Raw genomic sequence first — 25,090 nt, 5'->3', positions numbered from 1 at the left:
GCCTCGTGGCTGGATATAAGGATGTCTCAGAGCAAACGCACCCTGTTTGGAGTTTGTTGCATTCATGATTACCGATTTTAGAACATACAGAGAATATGTCAAAGTTGACCCTGTGAGTGGTGGTTTTGCTCGAATATGGTGCTTGAGTTGGTTAAAATAATCAGTGCTGGCATGTATTAGAGTTTATTGTTTAAACGAGTTTGGCTCATCTAACAAAATAACTCACAAAAATAAAATAGGGACAATATATCTTTAATTTTTTTAGTATTACATTATATTCTTATAAAAAGGTGCAGATAAAAAGGATGCTACAGGTTTTGTACATTTAATTCATTTATATTTTTAATTTGACCAACAAATGAGGAGACACCAAAGCATTAGAGGAGCAAGACCAACCCATAGTAGGGCTCCCTTAATAACTGTGGGAGGAGACAAACCTTACATGAGATCACTTAAGGAAGAATAGTTACCTCTGAGAACACTTCAGAAAAGTGTGGTGTTCTTTTGTTTATATAAATACATACCCACAGGTGGTATAATGATGGTAGTCTTTGTTACCACTTTTGAGGAAGATGAAACAAAACTGCTAGTGTTCAACCTGAGGACTGTAGTTGGAATAAAATGTGGTCATATACCTATTTCCAATGTTACCTTCTGATACAGAACAGGGTTATAAAAAAAACAGGCTAAGCTGCTAAGTCTTCATAGCACAAACCTTTGTAGATGTGGGTGGCAGTTCCTGTTTCTCCCCAGTTCAGGTTAGAAGCAAACACCACCATAAGGCACTCAGAGGCTGCTTGTATATTATACAGTATGTACTAGAGCAACATTAATCCTTTGGACTGGATTTGTTCTCAGCTTTGGTGAAGGGTTGGCCTCCACTGGATAAATGAATGAAAGGAGAATAAAGTCCTTCTGAGCTTGATAAACGTGCACTTCAGGAGAATTATGACCACACTCACAGAGCAAGATAACAAGGTCACATACCCACCCCCTCATCCAGTGTGTCCCAGCATTGCCAAATACAACACACTCAGCTTGGTCCTAATGCCCTGGTGCAGTCTCAATAGTCATCATAGCTGCAATATAATGTATACACAAAAATAGCAAACTAAAATAAGGCAAAATAAATAGAGGTGTTTCATTTACAGGTTTTCCCCTAAAACATTCCTAAAATTGTAAATTTTTTTAATTAAAATGCCTTTTTAAAAAAACAAAAACTGCATACATCATGTACATAACAGAACTGTACAACTGCCCTTTTCCTTCATGGAAGCTCTTAAGCAACTGGTCTACACTTGATAGAAGAGTCTACTCAAAGCAGCGGAGGCTGAGGAAGCAATATTTTCTAGAATAAGCTCCTCTCTCTCTCGCTTTCCTGCACCCCCTGCCCCAATCACATGTTACCCAAGTGCTTCTGAAGACCATGCAAAACATGGCTTTCTTAACTACAAGTCACAGTTAGAGCTTGCCACATATTCTTCCATCTTTGGGGGAGGGGGAAGACATTTGCCTTTGTTGTTCATTGCAACACATGGAATGCCTTTTTAGAAGGATTGCTTTGGTTCAAGAACTGTTTCAGAAGATGGAAGGAAATTATTAATTCAGAACTAACAAACCAGGAAATCTACTGGCTTGAATTTCTAGAAATCAGCTTTCACTATTAATCAGTGATACTTTCAGAAATATGCAACTTAGTTAGGAGCATATATTCCAGTAACTGTTTTCCTATAATACAGGAGTTCCTTCTGTGTCACTTCCATGATTTGAAACGTTGCATATATGCTTGTGGAGGAAAGGGAGGAATGCTGGTAACAGTTTACATAACCACAATAATATCAAGGCTCCATAGGAATAAACAAAAGGTTATACTGGACTGGGTAAGATAAAATTAACATGCATTAAATCATGCTCTCAACATACTTGTAGGCTGTTACTGTAGATGGGGGGAGGGGTCAACAATGAAGATGTGATATTATGTGCCAAGGAGCAAGATTTGGTTTCAGTGACACCTTAAAGACCAACTACATTTCCAGGGTATGAGCTTTCAAGAGTCTGATGAAGGAAACTCTGACTCTTGAAAGATCAGACGGTAGAAATTTTGTTGGATTTTAAGGTACTACTAGACCCAAATCTTGATCTTCAACTACAGACAAACATGGCTACCCATCTGAAACTATGTGCCAAGGAGAGTAGTGAACTGGAAACATGACTCTGCTTCCTTCAGCCAAGTAAACTGCCAATAGGCTGTAAACCAACAGCTACCCTCACAGAAATTGCTCTTGTCATATCCTATTGGTAGTTACAAGTTTTCAGTATGAGAACTTCACCAAAATATATGTAAACACAAACTTAAATTAGGTGAGCCACAGATCAAGGGGCATCTGTCCCTCCCTCTTCTTTGGCCAGTTGCACTGTTGCTGGTTCTGACTTTCTTCCTGCAGCAAATACTATAAGTGGACCCTGGGGTCATTTCGTAGAAAAAGAACTGGAGGAACTCATTAGCATAACTCATTAGCATATGCCACACCTCTTGCCATCACCGGAAGTGTGTCATTGGTATAACTTATTTGCATATGCCACACACCCTGATGTCACCTATTCTGGCTGTTTTGGACCCAATTCTGGTCATTCAGGGCCGAAATTGGGCCCAAAATGACAAAAAGGGGCTGAAAATGGCAGAAAAGGGGCCCAAAATGGTCAGGATCAGGCCAGTGATGAGTGGGAGAGTGATCCACCACCATTTCGGCCCCAATCCAGGCTGAAACGGGCCCAAAATGGCCGAGTCAGGTGGGCAGGGCCATCTGACATGTGACCTCTTTGGGAAACTGCAGGAACTGTGTTCCTGTGCATTCCCCCTCGAAATGAGCCCTGAGTGGACCTCTCAATGAAGTCCAGTCTAAATGTTACACTTACCCCATTCCTAATTAGTGACATGATGTGCAGTGTTCCCACCATGTCTTGGTATATGATTACAGCACACACTGTACGTTAGGTATTTTTTAAAAAAAATCCATGATCATGCACTCTTTCTATCCTCTCTTGTGATGTGGAGGTTTCATATCCCATAAGTCAGTGCTAACTTCCTAAGGAATTGACAGAAACTGTAAAGTCAGTGCTTTGAAGAGAACCACGGACACAGAGGTGATGAAATAGTCTCTGTTCTTTCAGATGGTTTAGAGCCAAAACACAGAGGCTGGATAGACAATGTATCACTAAAGCCCTTGTCTCCTTTGAGTATAATATACACATGCACCATGGGTTAAAATGATCACATCAAATCATCATGGATTTCTGAGGTAGAAAGCTTAACAACCCAACATGCTAAATGCATGTGGTGACCTCTAAAAATCAACAACTATGTCAAAGAAACCCCCAGAATACTCCACATGATGTCACATTCAGGCCAGGCCTGAGCTGCTGCAGAGGATGCTGGCAGATTTCCCTTTCTTGAAACTATACAGAAAGGGAGAGAGAATGTGTGTGTAACCTGAGCATAGAATGCTGTAATTGTTATCTGTACTGAAGCAAACCAATGGATCAATACTTTCCTTGGCCCTACTAAAGCATCCCTAACTGCTACTTTTCTACGAAGGTGCATATGAAATAGTAGCTGGTGAGGCGCTAACTCCCTGTAAAGTATGAAGGTGCCTGTTAAAACTCTGACACAACTTGTCTTGTTTGAAAGACAGATTCAGGAGGGGAAAAATTATTTTATTTATTTATTTATTTACTTAATTTTATAGTCCGCCCTCCCCAACCAAGTAGGCTCAGGGCGGAAATTTATGCTTTATCTTTTACTGGATTCAAAGGACAGCCTAGCCCTGACAGAGATGCAGATGCTGTCCATCACTGCAGCTCAAAGACTGGCAACTGGAACTGGAACTCAAAACCACAACTGACCAGGTTGTGAGAATGTGCTCTGAGCATCCTGTGTTAATGTCTGAGGACCAATCTACATGTTCAGAAGCAGAAAAAAGCTTCAGGCTTTGAGAAGTCTCACTTGGCATTAAGCTAAGATTCCAAGTCTACAGGAGGCAAAGGGGACAACCTGAGCATAAATGTCTTCTAGGCAACCAGGGTGGAAATTCAATCATTAGTAGATACTTTGGAAAAAACTCCATTAAAACATGATCTTTCCAGAGATGAAGAGAGAAGGGCAACCCACTCTCTAGCTATAGAATGCACAACAGAGAACAAGGACTCTGAATTAAGCTGCTACATTTATGCAACTGAGTGCTCTCACATGTTGCTGCTGCGGCTCAAGAGAGATGGGCATATCAAAATGCCAAATACAATCTGGTAGAACTGACAGCCATTGTGGTTGCATTTAAGGCTAGAATTCTTACATGGGCATAACTTCTGCTAAAAGTAGTAGAATTTGCTTTGAACAAACAATCTGGGTGATTTTTTGGTCACTAACAAGCATTCATCTTTTGTGTGTGATGGAACTCAACTGCACCTACTTCTACAATCTCTGACCTTCCAAAATATGCATTGTATGAGAAATGGTAGCTTAATTCCATGAGCTGTTCAGATAGATTGGCATATCTTATTAATAAAGAAATGATGCCAGTGTTGTGACTATTTTGGTACAAAATGAATGAAACCTACAGTCAGTGTAATTCCATTTTAGCTGTATTATTATACACACATTGCAAAGGCTCTAATAAGTTTCTTAGCTTGACACAGAGAAATGAACATAATGTAATTCTTAAAGCAGAGGTTGTCAACCTTTTCTTTAACAGAGTTCTCTTTGAGTAATGGAAAATATCCCAAGCATTTCCCCCACGTTACCAAGTTTTGCTCTTTCCTGGTGTACTAAGAGCATCAGAAATGAAGCAATTAGCTAAGCAACACACAGAAAAATCCTATGAAACAAAATTCTTTTTAAAAAAGTGCCTACAGGAAATTCCTTTCACAAATCTTTTCCTGGATTTTTTAGTTATTTTCCTGCAGCTGGCAAGCTACTGGTACCAGCTGTCTTCTGGAGTCCCCTGCCTTAGAACCTACCAGAATGACATAAATCAATAGACATGCCATCTAAACACACAGAGAAATATTAGCTTCCCCAACAGAACAAGACTGGAGCCCAGCCCAATTTGATGCAAATTCCTATGGATAATGTAGGATATGTGAAAAAACAGTTGAGGACTCTATAATTTAGGGGTGACTGATAATGGAAGCAATGGCCTCTCAGACATTACGTGTTGGAATAGTGAAAATCTATGTACTCTATGCAGAGTTACTTCAGTCTAAACCCACTGGAAGTTAAGCCTGGTGTAACTCTGCATAGGAGTGCAAAGTTATCTTGGTAAACTTATGGGGCTGTTATACAATCCATTAGCCACTGTCTTGCCACATTAAAGAAGTATTGTCTAATCCAGGTAGTACCTTGATCCATTACTGGAAAAGAATGAGTTGTTTCATCAGGGAAAATGGCACAATCAAATTAACATGTCCCAGGCATGCACAGATTTTACTTTCTCCTTCCAATTACAGGAGAGTTAGGGTCATTAGGGCCTCTAATGAAGTTCAGCATTTTCCCTCATAAATGTTTATGGGATCCACATTGCTCGAAAGAAAATATGTGAAAAAAAGAAAAAAGATTCACAGAAGAAGACCCAAAGTTTATGCTCTGACAAATTGTAACCTTGCCTCCCATTATGGCACATATTGCTTCAGTGCAATTTCTACGGCATGAGTAGAGGCAAAATACTACATCTCTACAACCAAGAGCAGCAAAGGGTTTAAAACAGCACTTACATTTTTTTTCTTTAAAAAACATCTGGGAGAAATATCCTTAAAATTACAGCCTTGCAAAACTTGTGAGTTTTTTAAGAAAACAAAGCTTTAAAAAATCTTCTTTAAAAGATGCCTGTCTGTTTGCAAATGGAGGTCTCAAATGAAGTCTTTCAAATGAGGTCTCCAAGAATAGAAGCCATGGAGTGGACAGCAATGTTCCCAGCTTTTCTATGGCAAACAACTCTTCACCATGAGTATAAAACAGAAGTGCCATATTGTGGAATGTCATGAACAGGAACTTGTAGAGATTGGAGATCAGTTCAGATAGGTTATTTTTTGTTTCTCTCCAGAGTGTTGAGTATTTGGTTTAGTCATGTCTCACACAAACACACACACACACACACACACACCCTTGCAGTTTTTAAATATTGTTTGCATAGAATACTATGGGGCTTGACAAACAGAAATTTTCTACTGTACACTCAAGGTTAAGCTTGAAATTAAATAACATTTGGAGACAAACTAAAGCAGGAGTTTAAAGTGACAATTTGAGCCTCTGTTGGATTCCCCTGGTTCCAATAGATTTCCATCTTTCTGAAGTACAGACTGTTGTCAGAAAATGGTCGGAGTGTATCACACCCAGTCCCATCCTCCTCTTTTTCCTATGGCCTCTGGAGGGAAGAGGACCAAACAGTCATACAGGAAACAAAAAAGGAGCCAAGAAATCTTGCACTGTCCACTTACATCGCTGCATAGCCATAAAGGTATACTGAAATAGGAACAAAATCCAAACTAAAGGCTCTTTCTCTGGTTTCCCAGTGCATATTAGAATTGTGGGATTTTTTTAGTATAATCAATTATTTTTGGATTTATCACCTGTGATCTCCAGAGTTCTTTTCAAGGGCCATCTCTATGTCTTCCTCCTATTTTACTCTTCTTGGCCCTCTCTATCTCTCCTTACCAAATGGAGAAGTCTTTCAATGCCAAAGCTGCCTACTGATCTGTGTATTATCTTTATTAACCTTGTGCAGCACTTGCCAGGAATGATGGGACTTTTGAAATGGCCAGCCCATTAAATGAAAGCTTGAGTTCATCCCAGTGAATGGCTGCCCATAAATGAAGGATTGCACTTTCAACCCTCAGACAACTCCATTTGTCTATTTAATTCCTGTTTAATGAACAACTTTGTTGTGCTATCAAAGTTATGCAGATTTGCATGCGGGATTGATTATTCATAGACCACATTGCTCAGCAATGACAACAGATCTGGGTTTGGACCGACTGTGATATCTCTTCCTTAAACGAAGGCAAAATTCCTGTTTTAAAATACGTTGTTCATTCTTTCACCTCTTAGCATGACTTAGAACATCCCTGAAGACTCAACACATCCCTGAAGACTCAAATGATTCCAGAAAAAAAGGAGTTTTGCAAACAATTCATCCTGCAAGCTAAGCAGTTTGATCAACTTCCTCTGACACAACATCACTTGCTTTGCTTATCATAGGCCACAACATAACATCCATGAGATCAAAAGCATTTCTCAGGTTCTGATCATTGGCCTTCTGTAAATTCAGTGGAAGAACGGAACTGCAACACTGTAGAACCAGTCCATCACAAACTCCTAAAAGCCAAGCCAGTCCATCAAGAATGAGCATGAAGTTTCAGAGCCAGCCTGAGACTATCTTGCATTTTTTCAGCAAGATTGAGAGTGGATTCTTATGTATATACTTTGGCACAGAGTAAATCTCCTTCCACCCCCTTGTGATTTGGTTCACAAGACCCAACAGTTTATGACTCAACTGAATTTGCAGAGAAAGTGTCAAGTAAATGCATCCATCAAAAGCAATTATCTCTGTGACAATCACCTTGGACTCTATAGAGGCACTTTTAAAACCATTCCCAATTATGTGGATAAGGAAGAGAGCAAGATGGGAGGGCATATTCATCATGGAAAATTAAGCACAGCCATGAGCTAGTCATATCTCCTGGGGAACTATGCTAGCCAGTCTCCATCTTGTTTTACTCTTGCTCTGATCTTCTTTCTTTCACGGTTCTCTTTTGGTTTTCATCCCTCTTTTGTACTCTCCTTTAATAATTGAGCTTTGTCACAGCCCGTTCCCGGCTTGTCTCTAAATTTTGGTTTCCTGAACGTTTGCGGTTACGCTTGAGCTTCGATAAGTCCTTGTCAAAGACCTCGCCTGACCTCAATGCAGACACAAGATCATCAAACTCTCCTCCTCCTTCCTCTGAGATGCTGTTGCCCTTTGCTTTCTTTTGTCGCCTCTCCTTCTCACGTTGTTCCTTTAGCTGTTGGGAAAACATGAATGGATTGAGATTTTGCAGTAACTCTGTGGAAAACATACCATCGTTCATCCTTTAGGGCAGCTTTAAATGCCCTACAATATTCATTGCTTCTTAGAGCCCACACTCCAGATTACCTGTTCACTAGGATTAATTCTATGCAGAGAGAATTTAAGAGAAGCCCTTCTGAGTCATCAAGACCAGTGGGCCTCTAAGTCCACCATTCTGTTTCTAGCAGTGGCTAACCAGAGGGCTTAGAAAGTTCACATATGGTCAAGGAGCATGGTTAAGAGCATTAAGTCAAAGTTACTAACTCTATCCACATTTGATTTTGAGAAATGTCTGAGATATCAATGAGCAAAATATTAACTGTATACCTCAAGAAAGAGATCAAACTGGGATATAACAAATCTTAACATTAAAATCAGAGCAGGACATATTCTGAGAACCAAGCGAGATGTAATATGGGAAATTATTATCAGATTTCCAATTCTGGTGGTGGTTTTTAATTTTTTTAAAATTCAAATCAGCTATGTAGTGTTACTTTGACTAAAGAAGCACCAATGGTGACAAGTGTTATCTGCTCCAATTTCTTCCCTCCCAAGCTGCTATTAGTCCAGGGAGAGGGGAACCATAAGGACATACGCTATATTCATTTCTTCCCCCAGTACTAATAGCAGCTTTAAGGGAAGAAGACAAGGTTGACTGGGGAACTAGCACGGGTGAAGCAGTGTTCCAGCATGGCTTCCACAGTGAATTTAGCAGCCCCCTGAGACTGCTTTAAAGTAAAAAAAATGCAAGTGAACTGATCACAGACCTCTTGTGTCATATCTGTTTCTACCTTTAAAAATGCCAAACCTCAATGGAAAAGACCTTTTGGAAACATAATTCAGGCTGCAAGCCATAGCCTATTTCATTGGGACACACTTTGTATTAAAGCCACTGGAACTACTCTTGGATGAGTAATAAAATACAGTTAAATTTGCTAAAATACACATCCCTCCATGATGAAAACACCAACACAGAAGTAAAACCTTTCTTCTCAAACCTAAGGCATTCCCACGAGACCATTAATTTGAAAGAAGAGGAAAAAGAAAACATTCCTCCTACCCACGCAGGAAGTGACTGTAAAGATGTGACCCTCTGATTAACTGAATTCAGTGGGTAAGATCTTACTGATTTCACTGGAGTCAGAAATACATCCTAAGTCATGACCAGTCACCCTCCCCTTTGCTGGCTCTGCACAGTTCTGGCTCTTGCTTCATAATCATCTCTCTAGCAGTCCTCTACTCCCAATCAGCGACTCTCGCTCTTGGTCATGAAATTCTGTTTCCCCTCCCCCATTTGGTCATGCTAGCACTTCTTTCTTGCAATGACTGAAAAACTGTTCATTATTATTGTATGCTCATGAACTGAAGCCAAGTCTTGACCTTTCAAACTATGCTCAACTGTAAGAACATTCATTGTAAAAGACCTGTAAAATTTCTTGGAAACAGACTTCCCCACTCAACCCTTCTGACTAAGGCTGAGGAAAACAGAGAGATTTTGGAAACATCAAGTAGAAAAGCAGCCCTCATTCTTAGTAAGGCTGGAGTTATCATAGTTGTTATGGTTAAAGTGCTGGTAACATGAAAGGAGACAAAGGAATGCCGAGGAGCTGTTCTCAGGCTTTGGGAAAGCAGAAGGTTAGAGGAGGAGGTTAGTTCACATGAACCCCCCCAGGGATCCAGGCACCAGAGCAGAATCCACACAGCAGATGAAGCAGCTCACTAGAACTTAAAGGACTGGCTTGCCAGAGCCGAAAAGAGCTTGCAGTAGCTATGCTATTAGACAGCAGTTAAAAAACATTGTTTGCTAGATGCTCAGGAGGTAACAGAAGACTCATATCCCAGCCACACAGAATATCAAAGTGATCCAGCTCCAAGCACTACTAACTTCAAGAATGGAAATGAAAGCCTTCATGGAACAGAAGAATGATCAGGCCGTGGGAAGTGGGTCAAAAAAAGAAGCTCTCCCGGACAAACAGATCTAAACCAAGAATGGTATCCCACAACCGGGAGCTACAGTAATAGAATGTAATAGAACCCATGAAAAAGTGCGAAGTGCCACTAATAATATATCAAATTCTAAGAAGTAGTAGTATAATAAATATCTAAGATTTATACAAAATGACAGTGTTCTCGAAGTGGGTAAGACGGCCAAAAATAGTAATACATTCAATACATTCAGTTCATGAACTGATTGTATTACTATTTTTGGCCATCTTATCCACTTTGAGAACATTGTTATTTTGTATAAATCTTAGATATTTATTATATTACTTCTTAGAATTTGATATATTATTAGTGGCACTTTGCACTTTTTCACTGATTAAATTATTACATTCTATTACTGTAGTTCCCGGTTGTGGGATACCATTCTTGGTTTAGACATGGGAAGTGGGTGGCAAAATGGGATGTCTGTGCATGGGAGAAATGGGATTAGAAGAAGGGAAACAGCTTATAAAAGATTTACCATTTACAATTAATTAGATTTGGAAAGGGGTAGGATAGAAGCAGGCGCCTGGACAATTTGGGGCATCAATTTAAGGAAAACGAAACAGAATAATGATATATTCTGTACAGAGGGAAGATAGGTAAGGGCTACATCATCAAGATCAAAGTAAGACTTGGTCAAACAAGGGACCTTCCCTCTCCTTACATTCAATCTGGAGAACAGCTAGTCTTCCCCCTCCCCTGCCTCCTCCAGCATAAGTGATTGTTATACATTATAGAGCAGAAGGGATTCTATTTGGAATAAGAAGATTCTGGACAGGGGCTTGCTGTGTCTGAAGGACTAGTATCCAATTCCCAATTTGCTCATAGCTCCCCAGAGTTCAAAACATGGTTTAACTATTTATTTAAATGGTTTTTATGAGCAGATGCTCATCACTTTGTTTCTCTTTTTATTATTGGTATAGTGGTTAAGAGCACGGGACTCTAATCTGGAGAGCCGGGTTTGATTCCCCACTCCTCCAAGAAAGCCAGCTGGGTGACCTTGGGTGAGTCACAGTTCTCTGGAGCTCTCTCAGCCCCACCCACCTCACAGGGTGATTGTTGTGGGGTAATAACACTTTGTAAACCGCTCTGAGTGGGCATTAAGTTGTCCTGAAGGGCGGTATATAAATTGAATGTTGTTGTTGTTGTTGTTATTATGTATTATTACCTGTCTAATATGTTCAGCATGCCACATGCCTATGCTGCCCTGATTCATTTTTACAACAACTCTTTGAGGTAGGTCACTATCGTGTGTGTGTGTGTGTGTGTGTGTGTGTGTGTGTGTGTGAGAGAGAGAGAGAGAGAGAGAGAGAGAGAGAGAGAGAGAGAGCGAGAGCGAGAGAGAGAGCGAGGGAGGGAGGGAGGGAGGGAGGGAGGGAGAGATTTGCCCAAAGCCACTCACCAAAAATCTGTGGTTGAGGTGTAAAGTTTGAAGCTTCAGGTCACTGAATTACATTTTGTTCATTTCCTAGGAAAAGTGTCCAGAAAATTGCTCTATGTGGAGAGCTAATTATTTGCATTACTCTTACCAAGAGACTTCCAGTTGACATCCCCAAGTATTATTACCAGTATTGCACAGACACTTTTCATGAGGAAATGCTTTAAGAATGTCAGTTATATACAAGCAATGTACAGAAAAGCAAACTAGATCCTAGAACAGTAATGAGTCACAGATACAACTATCTGGAAGCAATATTTCAGCCACTTTTATGTGCCAGAGATAAAGACTGAATATTTGGATTTAAGTAAGTGTCAGGCTCTGCCAGTTAAATCCCCAGTTACTTCACTGCAGACGCTTCAAGAGCCCAGTAAAAGTTTCTTTATTAGAGACCCATCAGTATCAGTGCACTCAGACTACAGCATTGGCAGAAGTGACGTAAATGGGCAAAGCAATGTTAGTTATAGGGCAAGATTCCCGCCTTGGGATACAGACAGAATTTAGGCGTGCAGGGCCTAGGAGGTTGGAGGGGGTAGGGAAGGGGAAGACAAGGATGAGCTCATTTCATGTCTCAGGGAGATACAGCTCCGGCTGGCATTTAAGGACACTTTCCCATGCCAGTCGAGAAAGTGAAAGCAGCCACTTGCAAAGATAAGCTACTCTTGGCTACATAATCAGACAGTTACACAGATAGTTCTTTACACATTCTCAGAGGCCCAGAGTACAGAGAATAATAGACATACATGGCAGATAAACAGGGTGCATCTGACATAAAGGTAAAAAAGGATGCAATTCGCATTTCACCATGTGATTCAGTAGCACTGGCTGATTCCTCTGTTGGCTTTTCACTGCTCTGATGTTTCCTATTGCGAGGATACTGGATCCTTCTACTGGTATTTACCTCTCTACTGTAGCTAGTATATCTTCTACATTGCGAACACTGAATTCTTGGGGAGCACAGTCTTTTATTAACATGCAGGCATTACACTATTGAGAATTGAGTGAAAGGAACAAACTATCTCAAGTGCTCTGTGTTATCAGAGTTCATGCAGTGTTGATGGAAACATGATGGAAACTCATGTCAGGCAAACATGCAGGATAGCTGGCAGTGCAGAGGAAAGATGTGTCCCTCTGTTTCCCTGAGATGCTGGAATAAGTGGAAGAAATATCTCCTTGTTGTACCCCAGCCCTTGAACCCTCACCATAGCTTCCATGCGTGCCCTGCGTTCCTCCTCTTCTTTCTTCTTCCTCATATTCTCCAGATCTTGCTTGGCTTCTGTGAACGACTGCAGGAAGGTGTCAAAGATGCCAAAAAATTCATCTGGCTGCATCTTACCATCACTCTCTCCAAAGTGCTTCAGAGCCTTGGCATACTGTTAGGGAAAGGAGGGGGGGTAGGAATCACATACACTGACGATTAGAACTAGAAAGACAAGGTATAAATGTATAAAAAATGGAACAGTCTTGTATTCTTTTTATTGCTAGTGAAATTGTTTTACTGCCCTAAAGTTCACAGGAGTTTGTATGTCATTGTATGTCTCTCTCCTGGAATTGTTATCCCAGTTTCAGAGAGGGGGATGTAAGTTTAGAGAAGGTCATGCAAAAAGCACCCTGGTTAAGCCTGCAAGAAACAGCAAAATGATTCAGTGGGACAGAAGTACAAGTCTGCTGGGCGGCATACCCCTAAGCTTCCTTAGCACAATGCCTAAACTTGGTGTTGGCACATCATTCCCTCATGTAAAAAGGATGTGTTTCACCACCCAAAGAAATTTGGGTCAAAAAGAGACTTGAATACAGAATGTGATTTTGAGACTACAGACTTGGATCCAGTGGTGATTTCTGTCAACAGAGGCCTCTCCCACCCTGTGTTGCTGCAGCCCTCTCCCCCCACCCCCACTGCAATGTTTGTCCTGGATAACAGGGGACCCTCAGGAACAAAGAAAAAACTGCCTCTCTTCAATTCACAGAACTCCTTCGCTGGATCGAAATAATCAGTCATAGAACTTGAGTTGTTTTGTTTGCTTGCTTTGTAAAAACACACCCAGCAGCAGTTCATTTATTTTAACATCTTGGATGTTAACAGGCCAGAGAGGAAGTCTTATTTATTTGTTGGGTGCGGTGATCTATGAACAGTACCTTACTTCTCTCCCCCCACCCCACCAGTCTCTCTGCCTTCTATATTAAATCAGCTGCAAAGTCAAATGCAAGAGATTCTTTAACAAGACCTAGTGGTATTGGCACTTCACCACGCAATCTATCACCTAAGTAATTTCATAGTCAATATAAAATGTTACTGCCTAAGAGAGAGGACACAATGAGCAGGCCATGTAGATAATGGGTGGAGAAGAGAGGGCAATACTCCCATGCTTTTTTTACAAAAGTGTGAAAGCATCGCAAGTGGTCTTTATTTTACAAGGAAAATGTAAGAGCTGTGAGAAGCCTTTGGTAGCTGCCAACTGGCAAGACATCACTCAGAGGGCAGCCATGATTTGGATATTGTGAAATCACAGAAGCAGTTACTGGATTTCCCTCCCCCCCCCCCCAACCAGTTCTCCGAAATGCACATTCTTGCCAATAAATATATATCTATGCCATTCACATGCACCCACTTGTGTGGCTCAGACTAGGATGCAAATCTTTTCACTCAAAGGCACTCTTACCATACCCAGATCAAAACACAAATACATTCTAACTAACATTCTAACTAACCTAAGTTAGTTAGGTTCCTGAACAGTCTGCTGGATATACTCTGGGTTGTGTGTGTGGTATGCACACTTCTGCAAATCTGCTACATGAGTGGACTCTGACATTTAATGTGAGATTTGACATTATATTTTGTTTTATATAGAAAGGCTTTTATTTTTAAAAAAGTTATGGTAAGATTAAAAATTGGACAGCACAGTACATAGGCAGTGTCCTTGTGAAGTCTATTAAGTGGTTTTGTAAGACAGTGATTTCTAATAATGAAGGGCATGGATTCATTTCCTGGTCCCTCCCATATTATCCTTTTTACCTTGTACCTCTTCTAGAAGACTAGTCACTCAGCTATCTGGAGGTGGCAGCTGCAGCACAGATCCTACTAATCCACAGGAGACTAGGAAAAGAAATGAAGGGAGAAGGGAGACTAGGAAAAGTGAGATGGTATTCCAGTTTTATTGAAACTGATTAACTGTAGTACAGATATCTTTAATAGACTGAAGGATTTTTCTGTATTCCTATATAATCTACGAACTGCTGTCCAATTAAGTTGTTTTGAGTGATAAACAGCTGGAAGTATCCAAGTTCTCTTTATCTAGGGCAAGATTTTGTTCTGTCCACTGCAGAGAGTGTATAAATACAGAAACTTCCAGAACACAACTTAATTATAAAATGATGGCTTTGGCTACTGACTGAGCGCTCCTGGAATAGGAAGCTCATTTCCTCCCTTTCCTATACACATTAATAAATTATTTTGGTGCTTGAACATTTGCAAGTTGGGCGAGCGCCCGACTCACCGGGCGCTCGGTTTGCTGCCGCGGGGGTGGGGAGGCGGAGCAGGCGCAGTTGCCGGCATGCTGGCTGGCCCGAGTTCCTTCGGGCAGCCAGCAGCCAATCAGATTTGAATCCCGGCCAGCCAATCCGCGGTGGCCGGGAGGCGGGCCGGAGCCGGCTGCCAGACCTCAGGAATGCAGTCTTCCCTCTGGTCCGCTGGCTGGGTATTTAAGCAGGCGCCCGCCCGACCTCCCTTCACTTGGCTTTGGGCTGCGGAGGAGGAAGGAACGACGAGCAGGAAGAGGACGAACGAGGACAACGCGAACGGCAGGAAGGAGGCTGAGGTCGGAGAGGTTTAGCTGAGCCTCTCCCGTTGTCACCTGGCTCCACTGCCAGTCGGCTCCCTGCCCTTGGCTCTGCTCAGAGGCAGGCGGGAGTGCCGTGACCGTTGGCTCCGAGGTTGAGCTGAGCCTCGGGCCTCGGCACAGTGAAGAGAAGCGGCGACGTGAGGAAGCTCCAGCACAGGGCCGAGGAGTGAGATTGCGAACCAGCAGCCTCACACCTTGTAGCGCAATTCCGGCCATGGCTCCTGCAAAGAGGGCCGGGGAGGCTGGATCAGAGGAAGCAGGAAGGCAGCTGCCCCCCTCAGGGCCGGCAGCAGGGCTGGGCCAGCCCCCGGGGGGGCAGGAGGGGCTCTCAGCCGAGCGGGTCCAACGCCAACACCACGGGCAAGGGAAGAAGGAAGCAGGCTGGGGGGGGGGTCCGCCGGCAGGTGGTCTCGAGTGGCTCCCCTCCTCCTCCCGGCCAACCCCAGGCTGCTGCAGCTTCACGGAGAAAGGGGGAAGCAGGGAAGGCTCATCCTCGGCCTCCCCCCAGGGAAAAAGCCAGAAAGCAGGTGGGGGCCTCAGGTAGCAGCAAATCAACGAGCTCCCTCCACAGCATCTGCCGGGCACTGGAACTCCGCACAGCCCAGGTGGAGAGCTTGGGGAACTCCGGGCCTGGGGGGGCTTCGCCTCACCCAGAGCCTGTTGAGGTTCCTGGGAAGAGACGTGGCCTGAAGAGAAGGGGCGGCCCAGCCGGCGGACACCGAGCAGAGAGGTCCTCAAGCTCCAGTTCCAGGAGCTCCATCCACAACTGGCGGTGGGCTGCCAAGAGGAAGAAGAGCACCAGGAGGAAAGGCTGAAGCCACAGGAGGCAGGAGGAATCAGACAGCGAGGGATCCACAGGTGAGTCCTCTTCTAACGAAGAGACGCATGGGGTCGACTACTGGGAGGCAGCCGCCGCTGTCCCTGGGCTCCCGGCATGGGCCTTGCGCCGCAGGGGAGGGGGGCTAGGCAAGGGGGACTCCCGGGAGGTTTGGGGTGTGGACCGAGATAAGGGTCCCCCCCTCTCGAGATCCTTCATGGACGAGGACCCCCCAGGGATTCACCTGTCCCACAAGGCCTGAGAGCGTATTCTCAACGGGTATTACGTGGACATCTTCTCCCTCCTCAGGCCGGAGGCCAAGGATGGGAGAAGCGCCCCGTCTTCGAAGCGAGACAAAAAAGGGCCTAAGAGGGAGACGGCCGAACGCACCTTCAACAATTGGATGGAGGGGTTCACTGTCTATATGGGAGTCATACAAATTGCTTATCCAGAATAAGGGTGGCACCTTTCCAACCATCTGGGCAACGTCCTGCGGGCCTGGGCCCTGGCCGGGGATACTGCAGCAATGGACTATGATGAGGCTTTCCGTAAGAGGCTCTCACACAATCCCAAGGATAGATGGGACCTCATCAGCCAGAAACTCTGGCTCTGGCTGGTGGGCCCACAGATGAGGGCGAGGGGTGACGCATCACGAGGGGCCTGCTGGTTTGGCCACCAGAACAAGCCCTGCGGCCTGTGCTGGGAATTCAATCAGGGTAGGTGCCAGCGGCCAAAGTGCCGCTACGAGCACAACCGCGAGTCTTGTGGAGCCCCGCATTCCTGCCTGTCATGCCCCCGTGGGTCCCTGCCCACTGCCCCCTTTCGGGGGCACCTACAGCGGTGCTCATAAGGATGGAGGACCCAGCTCCACCGCTGCCCACCAGCCAGCCAACGGCAGCAAATAGCCCAGGCTGCACAGAGTTGGGCTTGGCTCACACATCTGTTCATTTACAGGCCCTCTTCCCCCTCCTGGCACAATACCCTAACAGAATAGCGGCCGCCTTTTTGCTGGAAGGCTTCTTGGCAGGTTTCCGGATTCCGTTCACGGGTCCCCGCGTGGCCACCACCTCAGGCAACCTCAAGTCCGCCAGGGTGTTGCCGCAGCCAAAATTGCCAAGGAGGTGGCGGCCGGCCAGGTCACTGGCCCCTTCTCTTCTCCCCCATTACCGAACCTCAGGGTTTCCCCACTGGGGGTGGTTCCCCAAGAAGGCCCCGGGAGAGTACATATTCACCATCTATCCTACCCGAGGAGTTCCTTAGTTAATGACTGCATCCCCCAGGAGCTTTGCTCCGTGAAGTACTCCTTTGACCAGGTGGTCCGTCTGGTTCGATCCTGCGGGCAAGGGCCTCTCATGGCCAAATGTGATGTGGAGTCCACCTTTAAGCTTCTTCCGGTTCACCCGCGGGACTTTTGCCTTTTGGGCTTCAGGTTCAGGGAGCTATGGTATATGGATAGGGTTATGCCCATGGGGTGCTCCGGGGCCTGTGCGGCATTTGAGGCATTTAGTATCTTCATTGAGTGGGCCGCCAAGGACCGCATGGGTTCCCCCCACATTACTCATTACTTAGATGATTTCTTGATCATGGCGCCCCCTGGTGGTCTCACTTGTGCCATCCGGCTGAAGATATTCCAGGATCTGGCTGATGAGTTGGGGTTCCCGCTTGCACGGGAAAAGATGGAAGGTCCCGCCTCCCACCTAACTTACCTGGAGATCGAGCTTGATTCAGAGGCCGGTCTCTCCCGCCTCCCCCGGGACAAATTGAATCGGTTGCGGGATATCATTTTGGCCACGCTCACACGAAAAAAATGCACATTGAGGGACCTACAATCCATCATCGGGCACCTTAATTTTGCTTGCAGAGTTGTTTCCCCGGGCCGCGCCTTCTGTGCCCACCTCTCTAGAGCTTGTAAGGGGGCCTTGGCACCACACCATCACATATGTCTATCAAAAGGGATTAAGGAAGACCCCAGGGTTTGGCTGGAATTCCTATCCAAATACAACGGGGTGTCTCTGTGGCAGGGATCCCTCTCCCCGGGCTCTGACCTGCAAGTCCAGTCAGATGCCGCTGGCAGCCTGGGGTTTGGGGTTTATTTCAATGGGAGGTGGCGTGCTCAGCGATGGCCCTCCTCTTGGGCCAGCTCCGGGATTCTCAGGGACCTCACCATCTTGGAACTTTTCCCCATTTTGGTAGCCGTCACAATCTGGTGGGAGCAGTTCAGGGACAAGCGGGTTCTTTTCTGGGGCGATAACCTGGCTTCAGTGCGGGTTATTAACAAACAGTCCTCTCGCTCTGAGCGGGTCATGCGGCTCCTTTTCAGCCCGGCACATAGCAGGTTTGGATAACGGCATGGCAGACACACTGTCTCGCTTCCAGATGGAGAGGTTCTTCACATTGGCCCCTGAGGCCTGCCGCACACCTGACCCATTCCCCTCGGACCTGTGGCTGATTGGCGAGATGCCGTGATACAAAGGATCCTCAGCTCCATGGCCCTGTCTACCTTACGAGCTTACTCCAAGGCGGTTGCGCAATTCCTCACTTTCACAGCGAGGGAAGGACAGGACCCGTGGCCAGCGTCGAACACCATGGTGCTGCAATACCTGGCCCATTTGCGAGGATCCAGCTTTGCTTCTGGAACTATGCGGAGAGCCCTATCTGCCATTTCTTTTTTCAGCAAAGCAGGGGGGTTCCCAGACACTTGTGACTGTTTCAAGGCTCACAGAGCCATAGAAGGGTGGGGTAGGGACTTCCCGCGGGCCCCTGACCAGCGCAGGCCTATCACCTTGCCCATCCAGTGGGCTATGCTGCGGGTGGTCCCCAGCATCTGCTGGTCCTCCTATGAGGAGCAGCTTGTCCGCGCGGCCTTCGCGCTGGCTTTTTTCAGGGCCTTCAGGGTCAGCGAACTGGTGGCGGGGTCCCGCTGGGATCTCGTGGGCAGAGCCCTGGCAGCGGGGGATGTTGTTCTCTCCAGACGCAAGGTCACCATTTCAATACGCCATTCCAAAACGGATCAGCGGGGCCGGGGGGTCACTGTCCTCCTGCGGTCCGCACACGAGCGAGCTATCTGCCCAGTCATGGCCGTCCGGGCCTTCTTGGCAGTCCAGCCTCGCCTCCCCAGCCCCTTTTTGGTGCACAAGAATGGGTCCCCGTTCACACGTTACCAGTTCATGGCCCTTCTGCGGGCTTGCCTACATGCATCTGGTTTCCCGCCCATGGACTTTGCCTCCCATTCTTTCCGCATTGGCGCTGCCACTGTGGCAGCGGATCTTGGGCTTCCTTCCTCCATCATCCAACACCTCGGCCAGTGGTGGTCCAGGGCCTTTCTCTCTTACATTCTCCCCACCCGGGTGCTCGCTTACTGAGTTTGTTTGTGCCTCCACGTTTTTCAGGTCAATGGAAGATAGTATGGATTTGCGGCCACAGTATCGTGCATTGGGCTGGGAAGTATGCAGCATCCTCAGGATGGGGAAGACACCTCGGGCTGGACGATCACATCGAGATCCGCTGGATTGGCACCCGGGGCATGCTTTGGGAGGCTCTGGTTTCCACCTTGGCTCACCAGGCCCGCCGGGAAGGGCCGCCCGACGTGTTGATTGTTCAACTGGGAGAGAATGACCTGGGCAGACGGGAAGGTCCGGACCTTAAGCGAGCGATGTGCAGTGACTTGGACTATCTACGCGGTTTGTTCCCACGGACTTTTTTCCTGTGGTCAGACTTGCTTCAGAGGCGCTGCTGGCGTTTCGCGTGCCACCCTGAAAAAGGGGACGGAATCCGGCAAAGGGTGGCCCGCGCCATGGGACAATACATCTCAGCGGCTGGCGGCCTGCTCATCTTGCACCCTGACATCTCGTTTTGCATGGAGGCACTGTTTCGCCCGGACGGGGTTCATCTGACCAGCTTGGGTCAGGACATTTGGCTGCAGGACCTTAGGGATGGCTTGCTCAAGTGATTGCGGCGGTAGGAGCTTTGGCGGGAGTGTACACCCAGATGATCTCCCCCCCTTAATGCCACTCCTTGGTTCCCCCCCTCAGCTGGGATCTGAGGGGGGAGGGTTCATCAGCTGGCAAGCGGGCCAGCCGATGCTTGGGGATTCGATCCATATGACTGCCTTCGCTCCTTACCTGTTTTCAATAAAGTTGTGGCCTATTTTTCACCGAGTCACGTGTGTGGTCTCTGTCGCCTGCGCCTGCCGTCCTCCACGCCATCAGCACTAGGCTGCAAGCATGAGCGCCCGACTCACCGGGCACTCAGTTTGCTGCCACGGGGGTGGGGAGGCGGAGCAGGCGCGGCGGCCGGCATGCTGGCTGGCCCGAGTTGATGCCTTGCTCGAGTGGTCCCCCCCCTTAATGCCACTCCTTGGTTCCCCCCCCTTTAGCTGGGATCTGAGGGGGGAGGGTTCATCGGCTGGCAGGCGGGCCAGACGATGCTTGGGAATCCGATCCATATGACTGCCTTCGCTCCTTACCTGCTGTTTTCAATAAAGTTGTGGCCTATTTTTCACCGAGTCACGTGTGTGGTCTCTGTCGCCTGCGCCTGCCGTCCTCCATGCCATCAGCACTAGGCTGCAAGCATGAGCGCCCGACTCACCGGGCACTCGGTTTGCTGCCACGGGGGTGGGGAGGCGGAGCAGGCGCGGTGGCCGGCATGCTGGCTGGCCCGAGTTGATGCCTTGCTCGAGTGGTCCCCCCCCTTAATGCCACTCCTTGGTTCCCCCCCCCCTTAGCTGGGATCTGAGGGGGGAGGGTTCATCGGCTGGCAGGCGGGCCAGACGATGCTTGGGAATCCGATCCATATGACTGCCTTCGCTCCTTACCTGCTGTTTTCAATAAAGTTGTGGCCTATTTTTCAGCCAGTCACGTGTGTGGTCTCTGTCTGTTGCCTGCGCCTGCCGTCCTCCGCGCCATCAGCACTAGGCTGCAAATGGACTGCTGTGTCCAGGGTGACTTAGGAAATGTAGGATAGTTCTTGGTTAGGAATTCCCTTTTTTTGTAGAGGATGTTAAGAACCCCAGTGGATCAGAACAATGTTTCCAACAATGACTGACCAGATGCACCAAAAAGTCCAAATCAGGTATACAGAGGCTATAACCTCACCCTGCTGCTGCCCACAAAAATGGCATTCAGATACATACTGCTCCAAACATCACTCATCCATCATATCTAGTTGCCATTGATGGATTATTCACACCAATATTTTACAGAACCACCACCAACAACACATAAGCATTGTTTCCTTGGCCTGTGACTGTCCTATATTCAGCAATGATTTTGGATGGATAGCTTGTTGAATAGATGATTGCTCCATGTACATAGTATCATATCAATGAGAATCTTTACTAGTTTGGATCTTGTCTTGGGCATGGTATAAGTTTTGGGAGGAAGATCTCATAGTTAAGACTGGTATAGAAAGGTGTACCCTTATAAACTGTAAATACATACATTATGTAACAATGATTACATAATGTTAGAACTGTATAATGTTAGAACTGACAGGTTAGTACTAGCAATCCAGGGGCTGGTGACCATCTCCCTTACCACTGTACTACATTGACTCAGAAGACTTGATGAATACACCGTTTTGATTGTCTCTGTCTTGCTGATTCCTTCACTCCTGCATCCACTCAAACTCTCAACTCTCCCAGTGAGAGACCAATTCTTTTGACACCATGTCCAAACTTATTGCCCATGACTAAAAGCACAACAAAAGGTAACACAGGCTTCATGCTGTTCTACTTTGTAACACAAGAGAAGTAAATGTATTTTTGTTAAAGTAAATTAATTTCCTCAAGTTATCACTCCTCCATCTCATGATATAACAGGTCTGTAGTTCAGAGCCAGCATCCCTCCCACTGCCAGACTTTCCACTGAATTTCCGCTTCAGCCAAAGCAAATAGTTTAGACAGTTGTTTATTTTATAAAGTTGTTTCAATAAGGAGATGGAAAGTGGAAGAGCAGCACATGATCCCCACTACTCCTGCCAATGAATTAAGTGGTTGCAGAGTCTCCTTAGAGATAGCCAGAAAGGGCAGGGGGGATCTGACTGGAAGGAAAAGAGCAATGATGGAAAGAACCCCACAAGGCTGCACTGTTACTTGGCATGGAAAGAGAAGAATGATGCACAGCCTCTTGTCTAAGAAAAATGAACATTCCTCTGCATTCAAACACAGCTGAAAGAACTGCAACTTAAAATCCAGTTTGGTGACCCAGAAGTCCAAATCAGCAACCATGTGGTAAGTCACATGAGCAGAGGAAGAACTCATGGAAGATGGCTCCCATGAGTAAGAAGTGTGGCTGATGTCATGGAGACATGAATTATTTTTAGCCTCAGAGGCAGAGTGGGATGTTAAACTGGCCCAAGAGCAAGCCAAGCCAGGGAGCAGCAATGAAGACTTGCCTGCAGCCTCCTTCTAAGCCACCAGTGTTTGGGTCCAAGCTGGGGTGACTCAAGCAAGCTGATAGCTGTCTTCACCCCTACCAGCCTCACAGAAACAACTGGAGGAGGTGCAGAAAAAGGAGACAAGTGAATCTACATCTGTCGTTGCCTTTGCTGGCTGGGTCTGAATGGGACCTGTGGTGCTGCCAGTACTCCTGGGTTCTATTTCAAATCACCAGGTTGGGAAGAAACGATGGTCAGTTGCCATGGAGAATATTTCTCTTCTCCACAGCACTCCTGGGTTCAGCAAACCAGTTTTGTTTGCGTGCCACTGCCAGTAGCCCTCCTGGGCAGCAGCCCACCAATAACTTTCCCAGCAAATTAAATGGCCAACACACCTGTTTGGCCGTCAGTGGCCAGGTGGTGAGGAATAAATGTTTTAAAAATATTACAAGTTGCTTTGGGTTCCCACTGGGAAGAAAAGCAAGATATAAATATCTAAATAAATGAATCTGAGCAGCCTGCCTCATAAACAATTTACTGGATCTACATTTAAGGTTCAAAAAATGAGATCAAAAATGTAAGAAGTATCCCCCCCCCCCCAATATTCACTGCACAGAGTTTGTTTTGATATACCTATACCTCAGTCAACCACACCTTCCTTGTTCATGTGCTCCTGTTAGAGGAATTTATTCTTTATTAAACATTGCAGATGTTTCAATGTCTCAGTTTAACGGCTAGCATAGTTTAATGGCTAGTATATTTCCTGGATTCACCACCTGCCTTCCAAGTGTCACACACAACAGTTCAGCATCCTTGGCCTATCTGTTTGCTGGGCCCAAGAGAAAGGGCAGTAACTGCATGTTGATTGTTGTGAATTGGCCAGATCTATAAAAAAGTGCAGAATGTGCTGGAAGTTATTTGCTTGCTTCTGCACATGCCAACTTGAGGTTCAGGTCAATGCACAACTATCACTGCAAAGGCAAGGGTGGATTGAAGAGCTGAATGTTAAATACAGGTTGAACAGGGTATATGGCAAGTAATCATACAATTGCTTCTTGGTATGCCAATCTTTCCTCACAGGTACCTGTAGAAAAACCCTCCTGTTCCACAGGATTGCTTTTTGTTTAGAAGTCAGGAGCATACTCAAAAACTGGGAAGTGAGTCCTCACTTTCCAGAGTAGCGATGCCACCACCAGCCTCTTTAACTAACCCTCAACTTGAGACCAAGAGGCAAATCCCAAGTCCTACAGGGTTTAAGCAAAATAGAAGTCAGCCCTGCAAGGTAGTACACTTTGCAGACTGAATCCCAGAAAACAATTACTTGGGTAGCTATGGCAAATTGGCCAAGGTGCTGGATTCAGACTGGAGCATTACAAACCCAAGTAACTCCACAAAGATATAATTAATAAAGTTTATTTTGAAAAACACAAGTAAATACAAATTATAGAAGTATGCAAAAAAGTGTGCAGGAGAAGAAAATAATAACAAGTTAAATAGCTAAGCTAGCAAACTCAGAAAGGCTTTCAGTTCTAAACCGTTCAATTGGGTCTCAAAAGTCCAGAGTCTCAAGTCCAGGAAACAAAGCATGTTACAGGCTTCCACCTACAGCCATACCATTCAGGAGAAGTCTGACCTCTAGTCAGGATTTGGATCTTTAGAGATGATACTTCCCCAAGAAGGACAAAACTAGAATGAGGGTTGTTACGACCCTTTTTCTCTTGGGTAGATTTGGTCTTTAAGCTTCTTATTCTTGCCCCTCTTGGTAGATTGCTGCCACCAGGAATTAAATTCCAGAATAATTTAAATTTCTCCTTTTAGTAATGTGCCCAAGGTGGTACTATGGTACTATGTGGTACTATGTGGCCCTGAGGAAAGGAATGGGATACAGGAATAACTCTGGGATTAAAAAACAACAAAGTAAAGTTTTATTTTTATAAGAAGTTTATCGGTTTCATATTATTTCTAAAACTTGATGGATCAAAAGAGTACTTCTCAATTCTTAAAGTTACTTTACTTAAACCCAGTCACATAGATCTTCTCTCAGGCTTCATACACAGTTTGCCTGCTTTTGATATTAATTTCTCTCAATTACAAGTAAGGCCTTTTCTCAGGCACACACACAGTTTGCCTGCTTTTCCCTGACTAAATATTTCTCTCAGAAATGTTTAAACATGCTAAGGCTGCACACAGCTTGCCTCCCTTGCCCTGACTGAATCTTTTTTCTCAACTCTCAGTCTAAAACTGCGTTCAATCCACCCACACTCTCAGTCATCAACCAATCATATCACTCACTCATGCCTCTCTTTCAACCCCACTCTTCATCTATACCACACCAAGCATTTAAAGATACACACACATTTTCTTAAAATCATTACAAGGGTTCAAGCTTTAAGGCTACTTGACCACAGTGTGGCCCCTGCTCAGCTCAACCAATCAATAAAGGGCTTAGCTTGTGACCACACACTTCTGCAGCTAGCACAGGTGGGGAAAAAATGCTCCAACTCCCAGAATGTCATGTGTTAATTAGATGGAATGCAGC

At 45.5% G+C, this 25,090-nt stretch overlaps 1 protein-coding gene across 2 annotated transcripts in view; it reads right to left on the bottom strand.

Moving 5' to 3' along the window:
* Window positions 1-236: 236 nt before the first annotated feature.
* DAAM2 (dishevelled associated activator of morphogenesis 2) overlaps window positions 237-25,090 on the bottom strand; it is a 388,390-nt gene continuing 363,536 nt past the window's right edge. For both annotated transcript variants that reach the window (XM_054978243.1, XM_054978250.1), the window contains 2 exons: window positions 12,723-12,893; window positions 237-8,052 (listed from right to left, as the gene is read on the bottom strand). In XM_054978243.1, the coding sequence (XP_054834218.1) occupies window positions 7,834-8,052; window positions 12,723-12,893 (390 nt within the window). In that variant the 3' untranslated portion in view covers window positions 237-7,833. The remainder of the gene's footprint in view (window positions 8,053-12,722; window positions 12,894-25,090) is intronic.

The sequence above is a fragment of the Eublepharis macularius genome, chromosome 1 (genome assembly GCF_028583425.1).
Source record: "Eublepharis macularius isolate TG4126 chromosome 1, MPM_Emac_v1.0, whole genome shotgun sequence".
Lineage (NCBI taxonomy): Eukaryota > Metazoa > Chordata > Lepidosauria > Squamata > Eublepharidae > Eublepharis > Eublepharis macularius.
This window is presented reverse-complemented; position numbering and strand designations above follow the sequence as displayed.